The sequence below is a fragment of the Rhinolophus hipposideros genome, assembly GCF_964194185.1.
Source record: "Rhinolophus hipposideros genome assembly, chromosome: 6".
In the NCBI taxonomy this organism is placed as follows: Eukaryota; Metazoa; Chordata; class Mammalia; order Chiroptera; family Rhinolophidae; genus Rhinolophus; species Rhinolophus hipposideros.
The window spans coordinates 47,581,160-47,607,878 of record NC_138052.1 but is presented as its reverse complement, the minus strand read 5'-3'; the positions used below and the strand labels follow the sequence as shown (position 1 = coordinate 47,607,878).

Below are 26,719 nucleotides of genomic sequence, written 5' to 3'. Positions count from 1 at the left end.
TGGAGGAATTTGTTGGTGCGATGGAGGTATTCTAGATCATGATTGTAGTGGCAGTTACATGACTGAATGGGTTTGTCAAAACTCACAGAACACTGTGAGTATATATACAATACACTATAATGAGTACATTTTACTGTATCTTAATTTTACCTTAATTAAAAAAAAAATCTCCATTCCCTCCAAAAATTGTCCTATGAGAAAAATAATCTCATGGATCATGGGCCCAGATGCCAGATAAAAATTGAACAGCTACCTCAAATTGGACCTTTGTCACTTTAACGCTTTCTCCCCCAGGCCTGGCCCTGGATAAGGAAATAACAGTAGTTAGGAAGTAGAGGTGAGATGAAAAGTAAAAAACGAAATGGACTTCGCACTACTACCACCCTTGCTCTCCCTGCCACTGTAGGGTTGCAGCCTGAAACAGAACCAGATGCAGAGAGGAGAAAAACTCTATATTGTATAAAAATACAAAGACTTGCTTATTATATTGAACTGGACATTTAGTTGCTAAAATGAAACTGCTCTTGTGACTGAGAAGCCAAAAAAGCTATATAGATTGGCCTGAATTCAAATAGGGGCATGAAAAGAATTAGCCCAAATTAGAGGCGTTTGAAGGAACAGTGAGAGAAAAAAATGTGACTTTATGATCACCTCCCTATGGAGCCTCGTTTAATACAATGGTTACCCATGCAATCAGTATGCTAATTACAAATGACTTTTATCTAATTATTACATGTGCTAAATAGGGATCTCCTTGTATTCCAAACAAGTGAGATAGTCTTCTTATAGCTTAATAGAATATCATAGAAAATGGGCCTTATTTCCTAATGATCCAGCACTAAAACATAGTTCCTGAGGAAGTGAATTTGGGACCACTGTACAAGTATAAGCAGCAGGAAGGTGCAATCCTATGATCTTAGAAATATTCAGATATCACAGACACTAAATGATGTAAGATCCCGCTAAAAGGAAAACGCGTCTGCCATGCACAGCACAGTAATCTCAGAGCCTAGAACAGTGCCTGCCACAAAGGAAGAAAACATTTGTTGAGTGACTGAATGAATGGAATTCCAAGATGCAAACAGGAAAAAGAGAAACAGAGTTGGCTTTTCTTTCTCCAGGCTTGAATTGCTAATTATATTTAATTACATTTATAATGATTTTATCGGTGAGGGGCTCGGGAACCTATGACAGTGGGTTGAGTCCTTAATACGGGTACTGAGCACTGCCTAAAGTCAGCTAGTGGACAGTGAATGGGGCGTGGTGATCCAAGTAACTATAATTGGAAATCTGTCTTTCTACATGAAACACAAACTGGAAAAAAATTTTGTTTAAATTCTCCATGGAGAATGTTTTTATTTATTTATATTCTTCTTGCATACTCTAAAACACACAGTGTGAATTTCCTTTCCTCAAAAACAGTGGTGAGCCTGGTCAATTTATCTGAAATCTTCAGAAGTTCTTCAGAAACATTGCCTTAGGTTTGAGCTAAGCGAATCACAGAGATTGGTCATGAACTACTACAAAATGACAGGAGATCTAGTTATTATCCAACAGTTACTAGAAAAGCATTGAGAACACCAGACATACAGCCAGACAGAGAGGATAATAGAAGAGCAGATGCCGTTTAAGTAATGAACTTTCTATATATATATATGACTCTATGTACAGTATCAGAATTCTCTTACAGACAGTAAACTTATGCTGAAATCATTTTAAGGGCACTCCAATATAAATACAAGTCTCACTAGTTTTAATCTTTTCTCTTTGGCTCACAAATGCACAAAAATACCATAAACAGTTTTCAGAACTTACTGCATTAATATATAAATAAGATACATTACAAATGGAAGAAAATACAAGACACCTCTTTAACATGGTAAATCTCTGAATATAAATAAGCAAATATTTCATTTACCTACAATTAAACAGTCATTTAAATCATTACATGTGTTTTTCCCTCCCCTACCCGGCAAGGTCAGACAACAGAGATATGCACAATCTACATAAAATTAATCTCTAAAAATACAGCAATAGCACACCTGTAACAATGACTCTACTACTATTTTTCCCTAACAGGATACTAATGGGGAGGGTGTGACTCATGTCATCAAGTGTGCTTTTTCTCATTTGTCACTTCTTTAGGTGAGAGAAACACTGACAATAAGGTCAACTCCTGCCAACAGAATTTCCCTTGGTCCCTACGACATGACATTTTGAGAAACATCTTTCCTGGAATTGTTGGGCGAGCTGGTTTGCAGCATGTTTGACCCCTCAGTAACTGCTGAAGGTAAAGGTAATTGTCCTGGAACGGGAACATGCTGAGGTTTATTACTAAGCCACACTCACTATACATACATATATATATAGAGAGAGGTATATATAACTGTACATATATAGTGTGTTCCTAATGTGCAACTTTTTAAAAAGAACATTATTTCCTGCTAACTATAACAAGCTTAAGTAAGGGTTTAACAGTATTCTTCAAGATATTCTATTTTCCCAATGAAATGGCCTATTGTTTCAGCAACTTACAGAGGTTGTTCTAGAGAGCCAGAGGGGAAAGGGAATCCCCACAAATTCCTGTTCAAAGAAGGGCCATTACAGATCCTGGCCCAATCTTTCTATCTCTTCAATGAGGAAGTCGATGTCAGACTGCGTGGCGGCCGGGTTTGAGATGACCATCCGGAAGAAGTTGGCCTTGTCGCCCTGAGGCTGGTAGCCAACCATGGTCGTGCCAGACTCCATCATCAGGGCTTTGATTTTCGGAGCCACCTGGTGATGGACACATAAAACAAAACTCAAGGTTGATATTCACACCACTCTGTTTAACCATACAACACGTTTCTTGGTTGGAAAGAAGAGCAGTTTGCTTTTTACCATTTGTGCTTATGCTGACATAAAGGCAAAGACATCTTTTATATCTAGGTTTCTGCAGTGGCTAAGATCTAAGGACTATTTAAGTCTATCCAGTCATAAATTCCCTCAGAAAATACTGGGCAGTTGAATTTTGAAAGTCGATCATAGAACAATGATGAGAAAATAAAAAACACAAACTCTTATGGGCAACTACACAAATTAAGGCTCCTGTATAACCCAGAGCCCAGGATACTGCCTAGCACAGAAATTGGCACAGAGACTGTGCTCAATAGCTATTTGTTAAATGGTTGGATGAATGAAACATTATATAACATTATATTATATAAATGAAATAGAATACCAGCAGGTATAAATAATATATAAACTAGATATAGAAATCAACAACCCGAATGAATCAGCATTAAAGTAGACGTGAACTTAGTAAAAGATATTTTCTCTGTAACTCTAAGTCTATTTCTGTTTTGTTTCCTTGTTTATTCTGTTCTTTAGATTCCACATGGGAGGGGATTTGGGAGATGAGGGATGGGGGAGAAGTGAAGGGATTAGAAAGTACAAATTGGTAGTCACAATACAGTCATGAGGAGGTGAAACACAGTATGGGGAATATAATCAATAATGTTGTATGGATGATGTAAGGTGCCAGATGGGTACTGGACTTATCAGGGTATCACTTCATAGACTGTAGATGCCTGACCACCGTGCTGTACACCTGACGCTGGAGTAGAATAACACTGGATGTCGACTACAATTATATCTGTGTGTGTGTGTGTGTGTGTATAAAATATATATAAAATGTATAAAATAGATATGTGGTCATGGGATGTAAAGTACAGCATAGGGAATACAGTCAATGGTATAGTAACAGCTATATACGACGCCAGCATGGTAGTAGATTGTAGAGATTGTCACTGTGAGGAGTATAAATGTCTAATCATTATGTTGCTTTGTACACCTGAAAACTAATATAAAAAAAAAATTTAAAAAGAGAAAAAAAGAGTTTAACAGACATAGTTTAATATGGAAGTTGCTAGGAATATGAAAATTCAGTTGCCCTGTATACAGCCCATTTAATAAAGACCAGGGCCGCGTCCTTTAGAGGTTCCCATTGTATCTTAACCACAGCAGGGACAATCCAGGTCCAAGAAGAATAAAGCAAGATGCCTCCCCAGCACCCCATGTCTTTAGTTTCCATTCTCCCCCATTAGAAAGACATGTTAGAGCAAGGACGTTCTGGCCAGCCAGAGAAATTGCAAAGGGTTAGTAGAGACAAAGAGATTCCATACCCTGTGTAGTTTTTCCCGGCGCTCTGGGCTATCCGGCATGCCCCTGAGGCTTTGTGGAATATACCAGAAACAGACGTTTGTATGCTCAGGCTGCAGAGGTTTTCACAAACAAGCAACATACAAACAAAACAGAAAATTATGAGAATTTGAAAGAAGGCTGTTCCCAAAGTCCTATGTACCCCTAGCAAAAGTCTCTCAGACTTAAAAAAAAAACCACGAAAAAACGGTTTCATGTCCATTTTGAAGTCAATGTTAATTCTGTACGAGGGAGAACAGTGCCTAGTTTGTCCAATCATATCTGGCAAGAGTTGTTTCCCACGACCAATTTTCTAAAGTTACCACCTTTAAACATTGAAATGTTAAAAAATAATTATATATGGGTAATTTTAAAAGGGGTAGTATCTTTCTTGCCATTTTGTAGTGCCTTATTGCTAAAAGATGCTCAAAACACAGTTTATTTCATTGATACTGAATATTGTATTGAGTTTATTATGTTGATACTGAATCTTTTTCTTGATGACTCAGAATTATCATACAGAACATTAATACTGGTTCTAAACCATAAGACTGGACTAACTGAGATGCCTAGAAATGTTAGTGTCCTTGCCCTAAACACTCCTATGTTTTTGAGTTCTTCTGTATTCTTGCTATAGTTTTCCAGTTTTCTTCCTAGTCGCTGTTTGCCATCAATGTGCCTGCCTCTCACTGGCATGAGACATCATGTTTACCTTTAATCTACGAGTAGAATGTTTAAAATAGTGTAAATGATCAGAAGTGAAATGCAGGAGCACCGTATCATTGATTTGAAATGCTCAGGGTTCTTTCTTCCTCATTCAGTGATTCGCCAGTGTTTTCAGGTTGCCTGATAAATGGACTAAGTTGTAGGTAGGTGGTGTTATATTCTACTGGGTTATGAACTGATTTTCTTTTATTCAATACTGCCTCCTATTCAGCGATGGAAACTTTCTTTACCCAACTGCGAGCTCCATTAGGGCAGAAACTGTCTGTTTTGGTCACTACTATGTAACCCAGCTTCTGGCCTGGAGCCTGGTGCACAGTCACTACTGATATGACGAGTACTTTAGTGTGTAAATGTGGATATGGACTCAGGACGGAGACAATTTTATGTTGCTCTGCTCGTAATGACTCTGTAAAGCAGAACATCATTTTAGAACCAGTCTTGGGAGACAAGAATATACTCATCCCATACATTTCTTGGAACTGAGAAATACTTTAGTGTGGAGGTTCAACGCAATGATAAGACACACCCCCAAATGATAAAAGATTCAGACCTTCCAAGGAAAGACCTCTTGTCTGCAAAGAGGTGAAGGGAAATGTCATCCCCGTGCTACCGGAGAAAAGTTCATGGACACAAAGGGAACTGAATGAAGAGTGCATAAGAATAAAACTTCAGAAGCAGTGTTTGGCATTGTGGGAAAATATGGCTCCAGGAGCCTCCCTCAATAGATTTTCTGAAAATGCTATATATCTAGTCTATGATGACAACTTACCTCACCATTGAAGACCATCTCAAATTCTTCTCTGTTTTTAATCTTGGCGTAGAGGTATTCAGCCAGTTCCAAGCATTTGTTGATCTGATTTTCAAATCCCACTGTACCCTGTTTTAAAAAAAGAAAAGTCAAGTTTGTTGGTAAGAGGTTGCATTTCCCAGTGATGGGCATTTGAGAAGGCCATGCTGTCCTTGTCTATTGGAAATAGACGTAAGAGTATTCTTGGAGATGGTTAGGAAGAACCATCTAACTAAATGTGTATAGGTTTTTCACAGCACTGCATGCAATAAAATGAAATGTGCCTGCTTTCTTTGGAAGGCACTGTAGTCTCTGGGCAGTGATTTTCAACAGGGCTTTTAGCTTCCTGCTAGTTATTCATAGCCTGGACCTGAATGCTATTTTCTGGTTTGCTTTAGGGCAGTGCTACTCAGTTCAGTAACTGGTCCATAATAAGATGAGTACAGAAATTGAGATGAAGCAATAAGAAATTTTAATAGCAATTTGATGGAGTAATTTTATGTCTATGGAATCTAATTTTTAAAATTGGTGCTTATACTTTGTATCATTTTTATTTTGTTTTTCTAGCAATTCATCTGTTATATTGGTCTATAATAGGTTGAAAAAACCCAACTGGTTCTTTACCACAGATAGTTTGAGAAATACTACTTTAGAACCCACCCTTCCTCAGGAGTAAGTCCGGGTCAAACGTGTCCCCCACACTCCCAGGCAGACTACCTTCCACGTGGCACAGAATTACAGAATTATCCCTTTGTGGTGACAGGCAGGCAGATGGGAAAGCCTTTGGTCTCAGTACATGCCCTGAGATTGCAATAGCTCCAACTATTGACAAACTGGCTGAGCATGAGTTTCAAAAGACAGCATGGCTGATTAATAACAGCAGCATGGGGATTGTTTGTTGGGTCGTTGTTCACAAGGAGAGCAGATGCACTAGGCTGGTTTGTGGATTGCTAATGGGCCTGGGTGAAGTCGAACGCTGGCAAAGCAGCAGTCACTGCTAAGCGTAAACCTGGCTGGTCCACTCTCCACTTGGGAAGGAAGCCCACACCAGGGTCCCACCTCAGCAACCAATTCACCATGAGCCAAACTTCTGGCAGATGGTTCAAAAGATTGTTTTTAGGTAAAACAAAGACATAAATTACTGAGACAGGCCTTGTGGTTATTATATTTCTAAATGATAGCACTTTCTCTTGTAATTTATAGCTATTTATATGCCTAAAATACCTATAATTACTTTGCGGCAGAAATCACAGTCAGACTATTTCTATATTAAGACAAAGTGCTAAATGAGGAAGAAAACTAATAATCCATCAAATTCTTCCTACAGAAGAAATATGTGGCTAGATATTTTACTGGAAAACGTTGCTTTTGGATTAGGTAGACCCAATCTTAAATATGGAAACCAGTAAAATTAATTTATAGTAGGTAAATAAAAACAATAGATGCTATATAAAGCTGTGAAATAAACGTTGCCTTTACTTGGTTGCATAAAAATGCTTTGAAGCAAATAGTGAAATGGAAATCCTCTCCTTCACCCATATTTTGGGGAAAATTCTAATAGTTTGCTTTTTTTTTCTAGACACAGTAATCGGAAAGGCTGATGAATACATACACATCATGCTTCAGTCTAAGCAGGAGGATTTCTCAGAATAAAGTATGTATTTTCCAGAATTCCAGAATAGTGTGTAAAGTACAAATAATGGGAAAGCCATTATTTATATATAATTTAAAACTGTCATAGATACCCCATGGTTTGAGGCCTCATACAGGAATTGAAGGTTCTCCACAGAATCATGTAGTCATTTTATCTTTATCTCTTAATCTGCACTGAATAATCTCAGCTTCCCTAAGGACAGTTGTGGAAATCTCTATCTTGGCATCATTTTCAGCTGTTATAAGAGAAAGCTATAAGGAAACTTTATGCTAATTCAAATTGAGGAGATGGAATGGAAGGAGGGAGAATTTGACATGAAGGATAAAGTGATTTCATTCGCAAACAAAGAGAATAGCTCAATTATCCAGATATTGATTGAACACAGTGAATTATTGGTGATATATCTTTGCCAGCTAGCCTTTTGCAAATTACATTCCTGCTCGAGTGCCTGGATTCTCTTTTCCATACCTTTGCTTTCCACATCAGCCAGAATTTGAAAATGTCCACATGGCGACCGCACTGAATTGCCTTATCGCCGGTGTCATAGGAGACGTCATATTGCTTGTCTGGCTGGAAGAGGTACCCTGCACACATCTGGTTGCATCCTTGGAGTATCCCCTGTCGTGGAAGTCAAGATGGACATGCATCTGTATTCACAGGTCAGAGACGTGGACGGCTGGGAAACAGGGCTGGCGGGACTTAGGGTCATATGCAACCTTTCTTCTCACGCCTTATGAGGTCTTGCACTTGTTCTGATATTCTCTCTAAACCCACCCTTGGACAAACCTTTGTCCCTTTCCCTCTGTTACTTTGATTAGAAAATGATCTCTTGTCTCAGATGCCAGCAAGGGTCCCATTGTTCCTCTGAGGGGCATTTGGAAATGTGTGTGTGGGTGTTTGGGGCTGTTCCAAAGTCTAGGAAGTGCTATGGCATTAGTGGGCAGGGGATAAAAACTTCCTGCAGTGGGTGGGACGGTTTCATGTTGTGAAGAATTTTCCTCCCCAAAAGCATCCCCTAAAAAGCCTTCCAATCTTTTCTAGGATCTCCTATGAAGTTAACAGGCAGTCTACTCAGGAGTGGAGTAAAGAGCTTGTGCAGGTTCCGGCTCTTACAGGTCGGTGACAGACTTTTTGGAATGCGTCAGTGTGCAAACATGTCACTGGAGCAACAGTGCTTTCAAGGGCAGGGTCCTATTATTAGATCCTTAAAGAAGGGAATAAACTCCCAACTCATTTACAGGAGCCTTTTGGTCACCATTCCTTGTTGCTCTGAATTGACATTTGTAATATGTAAAGTCGACCTAATTTATTTCAGCTCTTGGGACCACAAATTCATGCTAAGAACTGACAGGATGTTCCAGTGGCCACTTTTTGTCCTCACTGTCACTGACGTGAAAGTTGGTACTTCATCCAATTGCTCTCACTTCTGTTTGTACAAACAAGAAGGAATTTGAAATGAAATATGCCTGTATAGTTCCTGTTACCGACAGGGCCCTGAACTGCTGAACAAGGAAGAAGGGCAGCAGAAAGCAAGAGCCAGAGGAGGCATGAGGTTAGGTGAAGGCTAACAATTAAGGGCAGGAAAGAACAGCAACGGTGGTCCGAACGGGGCAGTCAATCTGGTGAGCTTGTCACCAAGTACCGTAAAAAGACCCCATGCTTTTCTCTCCTTGTGTCTCCTAAGGGATGTGCAGGCCACCAGCTCGTCTCTAGGGGGAACAGACCTTTTCCTTGACAAGAATGGCAGAGCACTGCAACAGCACGCCCATCATCTTGTGAGGGTTCCAGGTGACTGAGTTGGCCCTGAAAGAAGCACATGATACTCTGAGGAGAAGGTGCAGGAGTCAGCAAGAGGTGACTGTCATCTTGAGGGAAACACCACCCGTTGGAACGCCAGTCAGTACACATTTTTGGTGCCTGATCCCCGAAATTGACTTATCAAGTAGTAAATAACTGTTTGGCAGGCAGTCTCAGGGTACTAACATGCAGACTGCCTCTTTTAAATAACTGCTATTAATAATAGCTCACATTTATGAAGAACTTATGTACCCTGTATTTCTGAGAGTTTTACAGGCATTATGTCAGTATGGTGTCATGATTTAGCAACTCCGGCTTTCGAACCAGATCGTCTGAATCTGAATCCTGGCTCCGAGAATCACTAAGTTGGGCAAGTTACATAGCTCTTCTGTGCCTCAGTTTTCCCATCTATAAAATGGGGAGTGTTCTTCATAGAACTGAATAAAGGAGAAAATGAGTTAATAAGTACATAATGATAATAACTGTGCCCAGACTACTTAATTCTCACAACTCTATGATGTAGGAACTATTATCTATTTCAGATGGAGAAACTATGGCACAGAAGGGTTAAATACATCACCCAAAGTCGCAAAACTAGGAAGTATTGGAGCCAAGATTCAAGTCCAGAGAGTTGAATTGCAGAGCCAGTGCTCATAACCCCTCCATTAGCCTGCCACCCTCTAGGCAACAGACTCTGGCTTCTTTCGGCCTTCCTGTTATTTATAAAATGGGCTGGTGACGCTGACCTACCTACTGATGAAGTAGCATGAAGAGTGACACCTAAAAGCAAGGATCAATTGGACAATTCTTGGCTTTGACGACTTAGCAGTGTTGTTCAAATGCTAAATAAACATGACATTGCCAGCTTAGGCTGCAATGATTGCTTAACAAGCATGGTGTCCTAGCAACCGCATCACTCTGTCAGACACAATTAAATGGTTAAGCAGCACACCAGCTAGGACATTACACAAACTACTAAGTATAATGTATGATGATTAAAACTGGGGTAACTTGCTTCAGTGGTTTACAGACTCCATCCCAATAGCCTAGCCCACAGCTGGGCTCTGAGCTTTAATACCTGTGAAGGATGTTTTCCCCAGACAGAGCAATTTGCTTGGAATTAGGTATACTGCGTCTGTTCTCCCTACAGCTAAATCCTTGCTGTAAATTTTTAACCTCATCATCTTGCCTAGGTCCTTTAGAGGGAAAATCATTTAGTATATATGTGACGATAATAGGGTGTGCACTGTGTTTTAAGGATAAGAAAGGCCTGAAGTGTTTTCCCCCGAAGTACATAATAAAGAAAATCTTTATGAAAGAGACCTATGAAAAGTTCTCAGAAAAGTTGACCAAATGCTTATCTCATTAAAATGCATCAGTGTGTCAGGCCATATTTAAAAAGCAGTAGATTTAATCAATTTCTCATAGCTATCACCACTGAGTCATTAAAAATTATATTTAGGTCTCATAATCGTTTTTAGATTAAGAGGGTTTTTTTTAATGTCCTAAAGGTCTCGAGTAAATGATTCTTTGCTGCTGCTACAAATGGAAAGTAATAAGACATGATACAGATTCAATTTCCTTCAGAAGACATATGTGCTTTAAAATATTAGATAAGAAAAAGTCTCGTGCTAAATGTTTCAAGTTTTTCTACACTCAAAGATGGAAAATGAAAATTGCCTGAGAAATCTAAAGTACAGTTGAACTGGCTCATCTATATTAAATACATTATCCTCCAAATTATAGAGTCATATAATTATGCTTTATAGTCAGTCCCACTCACCTCGATGCTGACCTTTTAAAACTGAGCCAGAAGGAAAGAGGCACAGCAGAAGTAACAAAACCTCACGCCAGAGCCCTTTCTGTGAGAGAAGCCACTGGCGTGCTTTTCCTGATGTCTGCTCCCTGTCCACTCTCCAACCTGGTCTGCTCTCACCTCTCTCACTTTGCTCCAATCACACTGGTCTCTGATGGTCCTCCAATTCACCAATAACAGCCCTGCCTCAGGGCCTTTGCACCTGCCCTTCCCACTACCTAGAATATTCTTCCCTGTATCCTTGCTTCCTGTCTCCCTTTTTCCCAGTATCTGCTGAAATGTCACCTCAGAAACGTTCTGATTACCCTGTCTCAAACAGCATGCCTTGTCACTCATTGTTCTTTAACCCTGTTTTATTTTTCTTTACTGTGAGACAGATTAAGTGTCTCTTTGTTATAAACATTCAGCCCACTGGAATGTCAGCCTCAGGAGGGTTAATCTCTTAGTCATTAACACCTTCCATATATACGGCCTTCTTTTTCCTACATGTACCAGGTACACATTTTTCAGAAAAGTGCCACAGATGGCTGGATTGAAGGCAGGTAACCAAATCTTCACATCCTTGCCTGCCTGGCTCATGAGAGGTGCTCAGTAAATATTTGCTAAATGAATAAATGAGTCCATGTGAGTTCATTTAGGATCAATCCATAGGAGTCAGGTCAAAATCATATTTGGCTTACTTAGCACATCCACTGAACTTGGATGGTGAACAAGAAAACAAGTAAGTTGGAAGAGCTGAGTGCCCTGCCCCTTTCCCAGCAGTAAGCTTAATAAGAAAGAAGAATGAAATGAATCGGTGGCCCTTCCTGTACCTTTGGCAAACTCCCATTTAGCCTCCAAATCCCCACACTGCTTAGTTTCTCTTCTTTCTTGCCTGGGAACCTTGCGATCACATCCGTTGTTGCACTTATCACATCGTGTTGTAACTATTTGTTTACTTGTCTTTCTCGCTCTCAATCGTGAACTCATTGAGGGGAAGACCCATTTGACTGGAAAATCAAATGATTGATTTCCCAGTGCCGAGCATATATGTGCTCAATAAGTGCCTACTGAGCAAAAGTGAGCTTGGTCAGATTGAAACAAGGTGCTGGGGATATCAGTGGACTCCGCAGCATGGCATGCTCGAAGGCCTGAATGGAAGGAGGCCCCGAACTCTGGCCCTTACCTTTCTACACCACTGAGTTTATGGCGGTGCTTCCTGGACATGAGCAGCCCACCACCCCAGGCAGCCTGTGAGGACAGAGAAAGGAGAGGGAGGGGAGTAGCGACATTTAAGAACCAGTCACTCCACGCCTCTAGTAAAACATAAGAGAGAAACTAAATGGTGAAAAACATAAGTTTCTGCAACAAAAGGAACCCATACTGATTGTTCAACCAATGGCAGTTATAAATATTCATTGTTTGTCACTTCTTCAAAAGTTCCTCCAAGTTAAAGAAGAGTAGCTACAAGTGATACAGGTAAATCAGGTCTGAGCCTGTGGTGCCAAGACCCAAAGGCCCAGAGTACTCTGGAAGGCCAGAGATGCTCAATGAGTCCCCCAGGTTGGCTCTGGAAGTGACACAAAGGACCGGAGCCTGCCATCTGATTTTCTCAAGGGTAGAATTCTAAGGGCCCCTGAAAACTCAGAAAGCTGCAGCGCTCCAGGGCTTGGAAGTCCCACCACAGCTCCTGCAGCAGCCAGACATTTTTGTGGGTACCCTTGTGCATGTTTACTGAATCGCTGGGGACACCACATAACACAAGCATAGCCTTCGTTAGTCATTTGTTCAATAGTAGGGCAGGTTACCCAATCGTCCAGTTGTGAGAATGGAGTGAGAAAAAAAGAAAAAATACACTCAGTCACACATGTGAAAATGCATCTTTTGTGTTCCTGGGAAAATCTGGTACTAAATCACTTAGTTGATAACATCTTCATATAAGATGTTTTTTCCTACAGATATCAGGTACGGATTTTTTTTTTTTTTTTAGAAAAGTATCATAGATGACTGAGTGAAGGCAGATAGCTGAGCGTCCAGATTCATGGCCACTTTCTATACATTGTCTCTTATATATTTTCCCCTCTGAAATCAGTTATATTTCTTTCTGTAGCTATTTGTCCAGACAAAAGCTACATGAAAAGGTGATGGAGACCAAATTCCAAAATGAACCACAGAAGACAGCAACTGGCCATAAGGAACTAGATGAGTCCCAAAGGATATGTGGTCCTGTGGTATGTCTAGTCGTGAATGGCCAGCTGGGGGGCAGAGAAGAGTGGAACTAATGTGGGTGGAGAGAGAGCCAGCTGGGCATTGGGAGGAGCTTGAGGCAAATCATAGAGCAGAGCTGCTTCCACCCCTGAAATGGACCGGGCCACTCTGCGAGTTATAGCACTTACATCAACATGCAGCCAAAGGTTATATTTCTCACATATATCTGCAATCTCCTGTATGGGATCAAAGGCTCCATAAACGGTGGTGCCAGCAGTTGCATTGACATAAAGAGGAACATATCCCTATAAGGTAAGAGAAACAGGCTGATTAGTCTTTTTAACCTTTCTCCTTTCCACAGGAAGTAGAAGAACTGCAGTAACATTTATTTCTAACAGAGATCAGCCAAGCTGGTGTGGTATCAGATACCATATCGGGGAGTACTTTTTGTTGGTTCATTCGTTCATTCATTCATTCATTTATTCAACAAATATTCTCTGCATGATATTTATGTGCCAGGCCCTATTGTAGACGCTGGGAATAAAGCAGTGAGCAAAAGAGACAAAGAATTCTGTCCCTGTGGAGTTCATATTCTAGTGGGCAGTGACAGACAACAAACAAAATTAAATAAGCTGAATACACAGTACGTTTATAGTGACAAGTTCCATGGCAAACAATAAAGCAGGAAAGAGTAATAGTAAGTGTTTGGAGTGATAGGCAGGTAGCTCTAAATCTCATCTGGACATCGTACAGTTGTTCAGAAGTTGCGATGTTCTAAGTATACTGAGGTAATAATACTGAAGCATTGCTTGGTTATTTAAAACTGGTCTACACATTGCTTCAACTAATAGTGGATACAGTAAAATTTTGATGTGAACAAGAAATAAATGAGGAAATTGAGTCAGACAGGCTTGGGGAAATCTGTGAGTCTTAGGTTTTTATTGAAGCTCAGTTCCATCACTATTCCTTGCTTAGTCCTAGTGATATTTCCATCCATCTCCCCTAGTGAGACCCCAGCAAACAACTACAGTTAGAGAAGGAGGTATAAGAATGTAACCCCATAACAGGGAGTTGGTAAATGGCCTGACTGCTACCTGGTAGTGCCTTGTGGATACATTTGTTCTATGAGATTCTTTTGTTTAATAGAATTTATTGAGGCTGATTCACCGAGTGTTATGGGCCATCTGTCTTAGAATAGAAGCACTTTGCTAAACAGAATCCTAAGCTAAAATGATATTTGTTAAAATGAGGTTATACCTAACAAGTAGCAACTGAAAACTTCAATTAGGCTGTATCTTCATGGTGCTTGGGTGGTGGATTTATTGACGTTCATCAAAGTAGTCATTTGGCACAAAGAAGATTGGATAAGTGGTTTAATGACTGATTTTTCATTTAAAAAATTGATATCGTATAGATACAATTTTAAAGCCAAATCACCTCCCAAGTTGAAAATAAGCAAACACTTGAGAATAGAATTTTAAAAACACAATAAAATGATCTCTTATATTGTCCAAGACTTTTACTGTCTAGGTCAGAAGGAAGGTATTTTTAAAAATTTGTATTCACCAGAGTTTAGAGCTATCATAGAGTACATACCTTTTGCTTGGCTTCAAGAATTTTTGCCTCTAAATCAGCAGGAATTATCTTCCCCCTGTAATTATTATAAAAGGAGAGAAACTCAAATGAAGAATCAATGTGACTGCACACGAAAAAAACTTCAGCTGCAGCAAAAAGTAATTTAATCAGATATTTTCAACAGACCATTAGCAGCTTGGCACACTGTACTGAGTCAGTCCTTAAGCACAATAAAACAAATTTAACAGATGAACACATTTAATACATCAAGAACCTAATATTCCCTCTCCCCTGCCTACCTTTCATTGCACTTTAGCAAAATCACATTGTCAGTTCCAAAGCCAAGTGCAGCCCCAGCCTTCTTTATGGAATAGTGACTCTGTAACAAACAGAGGCTTGAGGTTAGATGTTAGATAGTCCCTTGGAAAATACTACAATCCATGAGCAAGAGCACCCAACTCACATGTTCTGAGGTGAAGAGGACCAGTTTGGGCACAGCCGCCATGCCCTTTGTCTTAACTTCTGGGAAGTACTTGTAGCGAGCAGCCATGATGCTGTACATGTTGGATATGGCTCCCCCTATTAGCAAGCAGACACATTGGGAGGTGTTGGAGAACCTTCATTATTGTTTCTAACAGCAAAGGCTGAGAGGGTGTCTCAAGAGACAAGGGAGGTCAGAAAAGGGAAGGACAATATCCTGATAGGTCTTGCTGGATTTCCTGTTGCCAGGGCTTTCCTCTGGACCTCTTTCCCTGGGAATACAGTAGTCACACTCATTAACAAAGCCATCTAGGTAATTTGGCTGGAGGTGATTCACATACTTCAGTGCCCATCCCACCTGAAGTCTAGACAGAAATATGAGGTGGCAGTGGCTGCAAAGAGATAGGTGAGTTACAACCTTCCTGCTTCCACTTTCTGCTCAATCTATTTATGGAACAAAGATGAATTTGTTCTCTGAGTCAGAAAGACAGAGAAAGAGAGGATAATGGAGCTTACCAAAGGAAACAGTGACATTGCCTGCATACTCTCCTCAAAGAATAGCCCAACTGAGTTATTGAGTCATTTAGGAGAGCTCTAAGTTTATTAAAAGAAAACCAAACTTGTGTTTTCAAACTTGTGTATTTCAAACTTGTGAAATAAAGATGCAACTATAATTGAGGTAACTAGGCATGTTTGGCCAACACAAACTAATCACTTGTGCACCAATTACCTGACAATTAAATAGGCAAATTTGCAGTCAGTTCGAATTGCCTGGACAATTGCAATTCTTATTTCTTTTCTTACCCCATAGACAATCACAGTGTCTCTGACACCATGCCAAACTCCTTCCTCCCTCCAAGAACATCTGTCCTTGTTTTAAAGATTTTTATTGTATCTACATCAAACCAGAGATTCAAAGTAGATATACTATTTTGGCCAAAATCGATTAGTTAATTGATACTCTTGAGACACTGATCCCCAGCTTAATCAAACTGCTGTTGACAAACTGGAGTTGCTTAGCATGATTTAGACACAGCCTTTGTCAGTTTGTATGGGGTTAGGCACACCCTTTGTTAGTTAGTACACATAGAATGTAGCATTCTTGCTTGCCTTCACCCTGACAAAGATAGGAAGCCAGAGTATTGAAAAAAATATTTTTTAAGGTCATTCTTCCACAAACTCACTTTGTATTTAGTATTCTCAAAAGAGTCCTAAGGCTCCATACCACAAACCTTGACGAGAATCAGGGAAAGAGAACAGAAACTTACCAGGAGAAAATATCCCATCACCATCTTTATTTGACCATCCAACTATCTCTCTCATCTTCTTAAGCGTAATTTGCTCCATGAGGACAAACACTGGAGCAATTTCATATGTAAACCTGGAAAAGTGATAAAAATGAATGAAAATAAAAGAAGTCAACCACTTTTGGGAACATAGATGATTGGTTTAGTATTTGTACTCGGGTTCTAAAAAAAGAGGTTCAAAACCACTAAAACAATTCATTTCCTAGAAACGCATTAAATCACCAATCATAAGATGTCAGAAACCAGCCCGGGATACTGAAAGAGGTGGTGGAAGTGCCTGCTCTGTTGGTTTTCTTCACCAACAAAATAGATTTTTATTGAAATAGAATATCTTAGCTATCTGTAGTCAACCCAGAGAAATAGAAAGAAAGAAAATGACTTTTCTGTGTCTCTTTCACCTCTAAGATTATAGGATAATACAAATGTTAATTGAGAAAAATGTATTATAAGTTCTATACACAATTGGTTTGCAATATTTGTAAAAAAAAAAACCTGCCATTTTCACACTTGTAGAATCTATAAAACCCAGAGCCAAAGTCTATCTTTAAAAAACAATTGTAAACATCTGGAAGCTAACTGCAAAGATAATTGGAAATATTGACCCAGGTTTTAAAGATCTCAGCATAATTATCTACATGGTTTTTCTACTTATAATCCCCAAGGACAGCTATGTTTCTATAATTCTCTGAAGTCAATATGTGTCAAGAATAATTATAAGTGATGATTTTCTAATTATCAATTATAAATATAAGCAGATGGTCAACTGGCATACACAGAAAACTGTGGGCATCACATAGCCTGGTAGGTTAGCTTTGTCTTCTAACAAACTGATTTAAAAGTAGCAAGTCATGCTCTTCTCAAAGCAATTCAAAACAGAAGACATTCTGGTAGACTAGTCTAGTCACTGAAACAAGACCATGGTGTCAATCATAGGGCTTAAGAGAAATCAAAGAAAGTCCATCCACAGAAAACTGAACCAGAAAACAAAGATATTTACTGACTCTGAGGTTCTTTGTATGTCTTCTTTTTGCTTGATCTTCTTAAGCAGTAGAGTTTACGGGCTCGGTTCAGACCATGCTCGCTAAAGAGAAATGCCTGGATTGACTCAGCCAAGTGATAGGGGAAGACTTTATCATTGGTTAGGGTGTTTGGGCTGACTTCCAATGCTGAAGACTAATGGGAATTCTTGCTGGCTTAATGATTTAGAAGAGCTGTTCGAAAGGATGAAATGACAATTGTACATAAGACACATGTGAAGCTAAGTTTTAATCATGGAGAAAAAAAGCAATCAAATTAATCCCACAGTGGTAAAAGAGGACAAAGAGATCCTGGAAGATGCTCAGGATATGTCTGTTGGTAGAATTTTGTTTCCAAAATGAGCATGTCCATTTCCTCAGAAGAACCCTTGAAATTTAGGAGGAAGACCCTCGGAAATCATGTGTTCAGTTACCATCACCTCTGGAGGTCACAATCATGCTTTGGTTCTGCTCTGAGCCCCATCACCGTAGCAACCAACACTCCCTCATGTCTGATGGCCTGATGAAGGAAGAAGAAGAAAGGATTCCTGGTTTAGCCTGTGCTGCTGAGTGTTCCAAGAGGCAAACTCATGATGTGCTTCTAACCATTCTCGAACAAATGTGTTAACAGTGCCATTGATTTTTGGAGATGTTGAAATGGCAAAAATGTTCGCATGGTGAATAGGTACTGGTGGCAGTGTGTATGCTAAAATCTCAGAATACCAAATGAGAAGGCTCTCTGGGATGAGGCATGGGACAAATGGAATCACACACCATAATATCAGAACCTTATCAAGGATGGGATGAAAACTGAGTTGGAGTCAAGTCAGTGTTAGATGGCCAGGCAGGAACCACATGAGAAAGGGAGGAGGGAGAAGGGATGGGACTGAAGGCTAGGAGCTTGGTCCACTTCATGATTTGAATCAATTTAGGCCCCAGGTTTAGTCTTAGAATTAGTCTTCCCCCTTAAGGACCAGGAAAGAGCATGGCCATTACGCTCAAGATTAGGAGAAAGATCTAGAACTTTTAGTAATGAGACTATCTGATCTCATGTTGTTTAGGTACCTTATTTGTCCAGGTACCCAATTCCTAAACCTTCCTTTCAGTTCTGTTCAACAAATACTTATTAGATGACTATTCTCTGCCAGGTGGCCTCTTACGTCCTGAAGAGACAAAGATATAATGACACCATTCCCAACCTTGAGGAAGAAGCTTTTAAGAGGATGAATCCAGCATCCGGTTCTTGGCTTCAGCTGAATCCTGTTTGACCGTCCCTGCCTGGGCCTCAAGGGCCAGTTATTCCACAGCTAAGGCCAAGCTTATCTTGATTCATGACCTCAATCCTGACATCCTGTCCTAGCAGCAGACAGACTGCTCTATGGCTGTTCATCCCCAGCCAGGCCTGACACATGGGCTAATATGGTGCTCCCTGCATCTGACATTTCTGTGACCCTGACTTCCTATCCTGGGCCATGTTTACAACTGGTAGTCTGCCTGCACCCAAAGACTTATAGAAGGCCTTGAAGCTCACCCGACAGCAATGGTTCTTAGCTTAACTGGGGTCACAGGCCCCTTTGGGATTCCTAAGAAAGCTATGGTCCCTCTCTCCAGGAAGAAAGTGAGGACGTGCACATCATTTGGTACACAATTGAAGGAGACTCTCCTTTTGCAACCTGGACTCCAGGTTAGGTGCCCCCTCCCTAAATGACAGATGAAAGCAGATAGTCAAAAGATCAAAGGTCAAATATGGATGCAGAAGAAGCTGGTTAGATGCTAAAGTTAGAGTACAAGATTATATTTCAACATCAGACTAGAAGAAACTAAACCTGCAAAAAGGTCTGGGTTGAAGCATAAGAACATGGGATTGGAAATAAGGATTTAAAACACTCCATTGGTGACATTCATGAAGTGACACTAAAGGAGACTTCTGAGCCTTTGTATATTCTGAGTAGGGTAGTGAGTTAGCCCTTTTTCAGTGACTCAACTCACCTTCCCAGTGGGATTCTCACTCAGAACCAAGGCAAATTGTTAAATAGTTGTATTTCTCTGTGGCAGAGTCTGCTGGTTGCTAAACGGTATCAATCTTTTCTTGCTTCATTCAATTTTATTAGGAGTGGCAATCCACCCAGATCAAAGACTACATCTTCCAGCATCCCTAGGTGTGGCCATGACACTTAGTAGAGGCTAAAGAGATGCTATGGGAAATGTTGTGTGGAGCTTCTAAAGTTTCTGAGAAGGAAAAAGTATATTCCCCTTTTGCCCTTCCTTCCTCTAGCTCTCCCTCTCTCTCCCTCCATCCGGAGCTCTGACACACAGAAGCGATGCTAGAGCTCCAGCAGCCAGCCTGCCCCATCAGGAGACAGAGGGTGAGAGCTGCCTGCTATAACGTGCATCAGAAAGGCACAAGCAATTTGTCCCTGGTGACCGCTAAACTGAAAACTTCTTTCATGAGAGAAAGAAAGAATTTTCTATGTTGACTCCCTATCTTGACATTCCTCTTAGATTTCCCCTCCTTACAGATGTGGCAGGTGGCCTATCTTCACCTTAAAAGCTAACGCACCCCAGGGGAGCTTAGTGAGCCCCTCTGATGTCCAGAGATGATAAGAGACAGAAACAAAAGAGCTGAGAGGCTGAAGGAAGGGGTTCTGGAATGGCAACAGTGATGTGAGGGGTGGCTGCCTTTCCTAGGCGTGTGCAAGGCACCTTGGGTACACTGAGTACTTAAGACTGGTGCCTTTTGTAGTCTTCAGAACAACTCTGTAGGATGGATAAGATTATCCTCCATCTTTCTGAAGAAGAAACTGAGGTTCAGAGAAAATCAGTGATCTTTTGTGATCTGTTAGTATGTTTCAGAGCCAGAATACCAAGTCCTTTGCATCACAGCTGCTTTTCTATGACAAAGGAGAACTGCTTACTGCAGGCTCCTCTAGCAACCTGCCTAGTGGTATGAAATGACTGACAATGCCCTAGAAAATTTCTCCTGTGTAATTTCTACAAAAATCAAGCACTAGATAGTTGAAATCATAACCTTATAACAGAGGGCTGTGATAGATCTTATCATAAAGATTATGTATTGTACAAAGGCGCTCATGGGGCAGGCTGTTTTTCACACGTGGGCACCACTCAACCTGCACAGTTGTGCTTGGTGGCTGCTTTGGAAGAAAAGAGCTACAGACGCCATGGACAGCTACACATTTGTGAAATTTTCTTTGGATCTTCACTGGGTCCTTGCTTGGAAGAATACATCTCAAAGATATATGCATAGGCAAGTATAGATGGTGAACATAAATGTTCTTTTTACTCTGTCAGATACCTAACACTTTGCTATTTGAATTAGGATTTTGGATAGTTCTTCTAAAAAGACTTTACTGAGGAATATAGTTATTATTTTCCATTACCAATACCACCCAAACTCAATGATAGTGCAGGTCAAAAAAAAAAAAAAAGAGTATATCACTAATTAAATTCTACTCTGCCAAAGAAAGAGCCTTTTCTCATTTTTTCCCCCAGACTTATTTTGAACACTCTTCCCAGTTGGAGAAGAAACTGTCACAAGGGAGCAAATTTCTGCATGAGCTCCTGACAGCGCTGCCACATTTCATGATCTTCCAGGAGAACTGGCTTAGAACAATTTCTAGATAATAGTTATTACATCTTCAGACAATGCCTTGTCTCCAGAACTGACAGAAACTATTTCACTATTTTAAATAACCTTCTCTATTGATCTGGTTGGAATCGGATAATATTTTATAAATATCCATTGTTCAGTCCAGCTGCAATTACTATGTGCCATTTAGTTGGATTGGCCTTGACCTCACATGGCTGGGATGTATTTTAGTGTCTCATGGTTGAGCTGAGGTAAGGGAAGAGTAGGGGACTTTGATTTTATGAACACAAACAAAAAAATGAGAATTTGTGAGCTCTTTCTGGTTGAAGAAAAGCCTTTTAGGAGAATATCTGGTCATAAATGATTCAAAGGGATGGGTTCCTTTTATTTACCTTGATATTAGGTTACGTATATTAGGTAATTATAGTCGAGAGTCCTACAGAATACACACTTAAAGGTGTTGGGTGAATTCAGTGCCTATATTAATATGGGTATTTGGCCCTTAATGGAGACGAGGTTTTTACTCAATTTTTCTAACTTATTTCCCAAATAGTTAAATTTTTTAAAAAGCTGTACTTCCTAATTAAAATTGTTCCTTAATGGGATGCTCCAATTAAGCATTAGTGTCTTTTCAAGTTATAATTAGTATATTATGATGTCTTTGGTTGCTGATATATTTTTCTCTCACAAATCATACTATAGTAAAAATTGCGAAGGTGAGTTTTTTGTCTGAGGACACCATACAAGCAATTGTATCTTTGATCTGAATTCCTTTCTGCCCTTCGCAGCCTCAGTGGTCCAATAAGGACACTCCACAAAGTTAACCATGACTTGCAAGCAGAGAGCATGAAAACCATTCCCAATTTCAATCAATTTATTCTTTTACGCCTTTTAGCACTAAAGGCTTACTTGTCACATCTGTTTTGAAAGTCTGTCGTTGTTTTAAATTAGCAAACAAAGCAAGAATCCTTAATTAATAGAAACTTTTCTGAATGTAGTTAAGTATTTTGAGTCATAGCATTAAACAGCTTTGGAAAACACACGAATCAAAATTAATTTTCAAGTGCCCCATCAGGTTTCGTCTCTGGAAGTAGCTTAAGAAAAATAGAATAACTTGAATTTTAATAATTTACATTCTATCTTGATGTCAAATGGAATTTCTCATTTTAACTAATACTACCCTTTTACCTAAATTCATTGTACAAATCTACTTTACCATGAACTTAAAAAGTAAATGATTATTTTTCTAAATATTTCCACAGTGGCTAAAACCCATACAATTCTTCTGTAATTATTTTAAAATTATTGTCAGAAATGTGTTTCATTATTTCCCCTTTGATACTGTAATAGAATGTGGTGCCATTGTCTGGGTGCCTAGAGAGTGGTAAAACATATTCATAGTGTTGGGAGGAAAGTACTTAGTAGGCTATGCTGACCCTCCATCAACTTGTAATTGTGTTTTGGAATTTTTACTTAAGCAATAGGTTGACAAAATTAGTTTGTGGCTTTATGGAAGCTGTATATATAAAGGAAGTATGACCTAAATAATAAGGACCAATGTGTTTCGATAGACATTGATATATCTTGGATGGACCAAGATCATACTCCAAAACATGACCTGCTTAGATATATCATTAAGAAATATGGAGTCTTTTAACATAAAATTCACACTAAATTGAAGGCTAGAGTTATTATTTCTCATCACCATGCTCTAATTAAATTAAATAATTAGATTTAATTATTTATAATTAGCATTATTCAATTAAAATAGTTTATTGATTATCTACTATTAAGTTAGAACTGATAAATCTAAAAGATTTTAAGAGAAAAGATGACTAGGGCAACTGTAATAAAATTATTATAGAACAATTGGAATTGGACTTTAAAGGTAACAACCCATAATCATATACCATGGTTGCTGATATGAAAATAATATGTGGGACTTACATATTGGTATTGGCAGTTGATGTCAGCCATTCTCCGGCTAAACCAATGATATCCAGTCCAGTGGAGAGCTGGTTGAAAAATCGAGGATGACCTAGAGAGGTGAGTAACAGGCAAGCATCAAGGCAAACCAGCTATCTTCAAAGCAAAGGCCTGTTCTACTAGACCACTGGGATAGGGACTCCATTCCAATGGTCTATCTAATAGGGCTGCCCAAAAATAGAGAAAATGAAGGCCAGGTTGACTCACCCTATATAAATGTTTAGCATTAATGGTGTCCCACAAACTGAGATGTTTCTAAAGCATAATGCTTTTAAATTTAAAAAAAGCACAAAAACAATGTCATGAAACTAGTAGTCTTTCTGATATCTTATTTGATTTCCAGGATGAACTCCCCTGCTGTATTTATTTTTTTAATTACGAATCAGGATGCAGTGGTCCTGATTTTCTCCATAAATGTTTTAACTTTTAATTTAACATCCCAAGGATTTACTCCCCCCAAATCAAGGTTTACTGATGGAGGAGAGACTATAGGCCATAGAGTTCCTGGCATTGCAGACCAAACGAAGCCTGGGAAAAGTACCAGTTGAGGGCATGCCATCACTTTCTGGGTCTCCGTGTTGGTCAAATATGATGTTAGGCATTGGGGTGTTTTGCCTATATGCCCTGTTTCCCAGAAAATAAGACCTAGCGCACCATCAGCTCTAATGCATCTTTTGGAGCAAAAATTAATATAAGACCGGGTCTATATTTGCTCCAAAAGATGCATTAGAGCTGATGGTCCAGTTAGGTCTTATTTTCGGGGAAACACGGTATGTAACAAATCTTTCATTAAACTAAATTTATTGCTGAGGTGACCTGGCATCTCCTCTGTGTAACAGATGCAGACACAGCCTCATATCTCATTGAGTTGTTGGGAAAATAATTGTTATTACTATATAGTAACTCTAAAGCCCTTTGCAACCCAGTGTATGCTTTCACAGGCTTTGTTCTCAGCAAATTCATGTTTGTTGCCAAGTTTTGGCCAAGTTGGCATTCACGGGAAAACTCAACCCCACATCAGCAGGCCTGGCTTGGCTGTCCCGAAGGAGTCGGCGCCATAGATTATCTAGGCGTGTATGACATAGAACTGGTGTTAGAAAGATATGCTGACTGCTGTGTTTCCAGTGGAAATTGCTTTTCCTCTGAAAGAACTGTCAGAAAGCGAGTGTTTCAGTGGTCCTGGTCTACGTCCCCTCTCTGAGAAAATCTGTTCTTCACTCTATGTGATGGCGACTCATTCAGAACACCTGGGCTATGACTTCTTATATCAGAATATTCCAATCCCTGCATTCCTAAGAGTCTTCAAAACATAATACTGATCTTTAGAATAAAAGAATAAAAGAATAAAGAATAAAAGAAGCTAAACAGTAAACATAGTGTAAGTATGGAGCCAGATTCGAGACATTAGACTATTCTAAGAAGCTTAAACTAGCTCATTTTACTCTGCTCAGTGTCAACAGAATCTATGAATCTCCTGGAACAAAACAAATTTTATTGAAATCTATTTTTAAAATACATGTAATACCCATTTGAAAACTTTTAACAACAAATCTTTTGCTCTAAGATAGGACTGAGGGGTGACTGGTTAGCTCAGTTGATTAGAGCATGGTGCTAATAACACCAAGGTTGCCGGTTTGATCCCCACATGGGCCACTCTGAGCTGTGCCCTACTTAAAAAAAAAAAAAGACAGGACTGAATCATAAATATATATAATCATACTATTTGACAATGTATCAAAACCACGTGGCCTGAGAGGGACAAAAGATGGTCAAAGACAGATTGACTCAAAGGCCCTCAAGTAGAAGTGAAGCAGTGTCTCATCCATTAAAATATAGACAACACAAAGTCCCCTAAAACCTTACTTTTCTCTTATGACTACAGCCTTATGCCCCAAAAATCTTCTACCAGAATTTCTATCAAGTAACAAGGTGATCCAGTTTAAATTTCAACTTCAATTCTCTATATTCAATGAAAATAACAGACGATAGATATGGTGCCGAGCAGTGCATGACCGACAGTCGGGTAGGGGGAGAAAGGAAGAGTAACCTTTTAAAGTAAAGTTTTTGAATAAATACACTTCAAGGAAGAAAAAGAGAGATGGGAAATCTGTTTTGATTAAGAGACATATCAAGCAATTGTAATGTGAGGAACTTATTGGAGTCCTGACTCAAATGAATTATAATAAAATAAAACAAAACATTCTGCTATTCATGAGACAATTGGAAATTTGAACACTGCCTGAGTACTTGATATTAAGGAACTGTAAATTTTGTGGGGTTTTGGATGTTATAATGTTATTGTGGTTACGTTTGTTTAAAATGCCCTTTATGGTGAAAATATTTATAGATAAGATAATATTTACTTTTATATAATATAGAAGAGAGGGGAGTGGGCTGGGGGACTGGTGAAAAACAATTGGCAAAAGTTGACAATAGTTGAAGCTGGGTATTGGGTATATAGAGCTCATTATACTATTCTACTTTTGTATAAGTTTAAAATTTTCCATAACAAAGTGTTAAAAAGAAAAATGAAGACAGTTGACATATTTACTGTGACTGAGGGCTGGTTAGTATCTGTCTCAGTTCATGGAGAATCTATATTTACTGGTTCTTATTTCAGAAGTCTTTGCTAACTTTAGAGAAATCTCTAAAGGCCATCATCATCCCTTCACAGATTGTACCCAGATCTGTATGTTTTCACTACTAAAACCCAATTCATTATTTTGGCTGAGCATTAATATTCTTTTTTTGCCTTTTTAAAAAATATCTTCCACTGTGTGTAGCTACCTGCGGGGTTTACCCTATTGTTCTGGTATCTACATCTAAATTAGAGACCAGTACCCAGGGCCTGTTTTCACGTGGCAGCCACAGTACACTTTGTCAGGGTCAAAGCTTTTACACTCTCTAGGCGCAAATGTCTTCTCCCAGAAGCTGCTCTGAAGAACAGGGGTGAATGACTGTAGGGTGAATACCTAAGTGGATTTATACACTGGACTAATGAGAGTCCATGCTTCTCTAACCATGTGATGCTTCAGTTTTATAGGCAATGTGAGTTGCTATTATGACAAATCCATGTATTTTTCTTCAAGGGACGGCATTATTTTGGGCTTTAATGATAAATTTACATGGTCTCATCTCTGAGAAAGTTTATATAGAGTGACCAGACAAAATAAAAACACTGGACCAACGCAAGTTAAGCTAAAACATATATGGAGAAGTCTGACTTTTTTTATTCAGCCAAATAATACTACTTGATCTCCATCAGGAATGGATTAGCCATCAGATCAAGGTGAGATGTAACTACATAAATGTACTTTTCTTTAAAAATCAAACTCAGACTTTGTAATATAATTTAAGTCTTGTCTACCCTGCAGTTATTCAGAGAAGCTACACTTATTCCAGTGGTGTTGGCAAACCTCAAAAGCTGTTTGTGATTCTTTATTTAAAAATGCCTTTTGAGATAGTTCATGAAAATAGAGACCAAAAAAAAAATCTGGGGTAGCAATACTTATACCAGACAAAATAGACTTTAAAACCAAGGCTATAACAAGAGACAAAGAAGGGACCCAGTAATCCACTTCTGGGTATTTATCCAAAGAAAC

The 26,719-nt window shown here is 39.3% G+C and overlaps 1 protein-coding gene across 1 annotated transcript in view; it reads right to left on the bottom strand.

Annotated features, from left to right (window-relative positions):
* Positions 1 to 1,333: 1,333 nt before the first annotated feature.
* The window catches only part of GAD1 (glutamate decarboxylase 1), a 41,546-nt gene continuing 16,160 nt past the window's right edge, over positions 1,334 to 26,719 (bottom strand). The window contains exons 6-17 of the mRNA XM_081052371.1: positions 23,079 to 23,169; positions 16,470 to 16,582; positions 15,185 to 15,300; positions 15,021 to 15,100; positions 14,743 to 14,797; positions 13,335 to 13,451; positions 12,125 to 12,189; positions 9,071 to 9,149; positions 7,815 to 7,964; positions 5,675 to 5,782; positions 4,164 to 4,253; positions 1,334 to 2,775 (exon numbers count right to left, since the gene is read on the bottom strand). Of these exons, the coding sequence (XP_080908497.1) occupies positions 2,602 to 2,775; positions 4,164 to 4,253; positions 5,675 to 5,782; positions 7,815 to 7,964; positions 9,071 to 9,149; positions 12,125 to 12,189; positions 13,335 to 13,451; positions 14,743 to 14,797; positions 15,021 to 15,100; positions 15,185 to 15,300; positions 16,470 to 16,582; positions 23,079 to 23,169 (1,238 nt within the window). The 3' untranslated portion in view covers positions 1,334 to 2,601. The remainder of the gene's footprint in view (positions 2,776 to 4,163; positions 4,254 to 5,674; positions 5,783 to 7,814; positions 7,965 to 9,070; positions 9,150 to 12,124; positions 12,190 to 13,334; positions 13,452 to 14,742; positions 14,798 to 15,020; positions 15,101 to 15,184; positions 15,301 to 16,469; positions 16,583 to 23,078; positions 23,170 to 26,719) is intronic.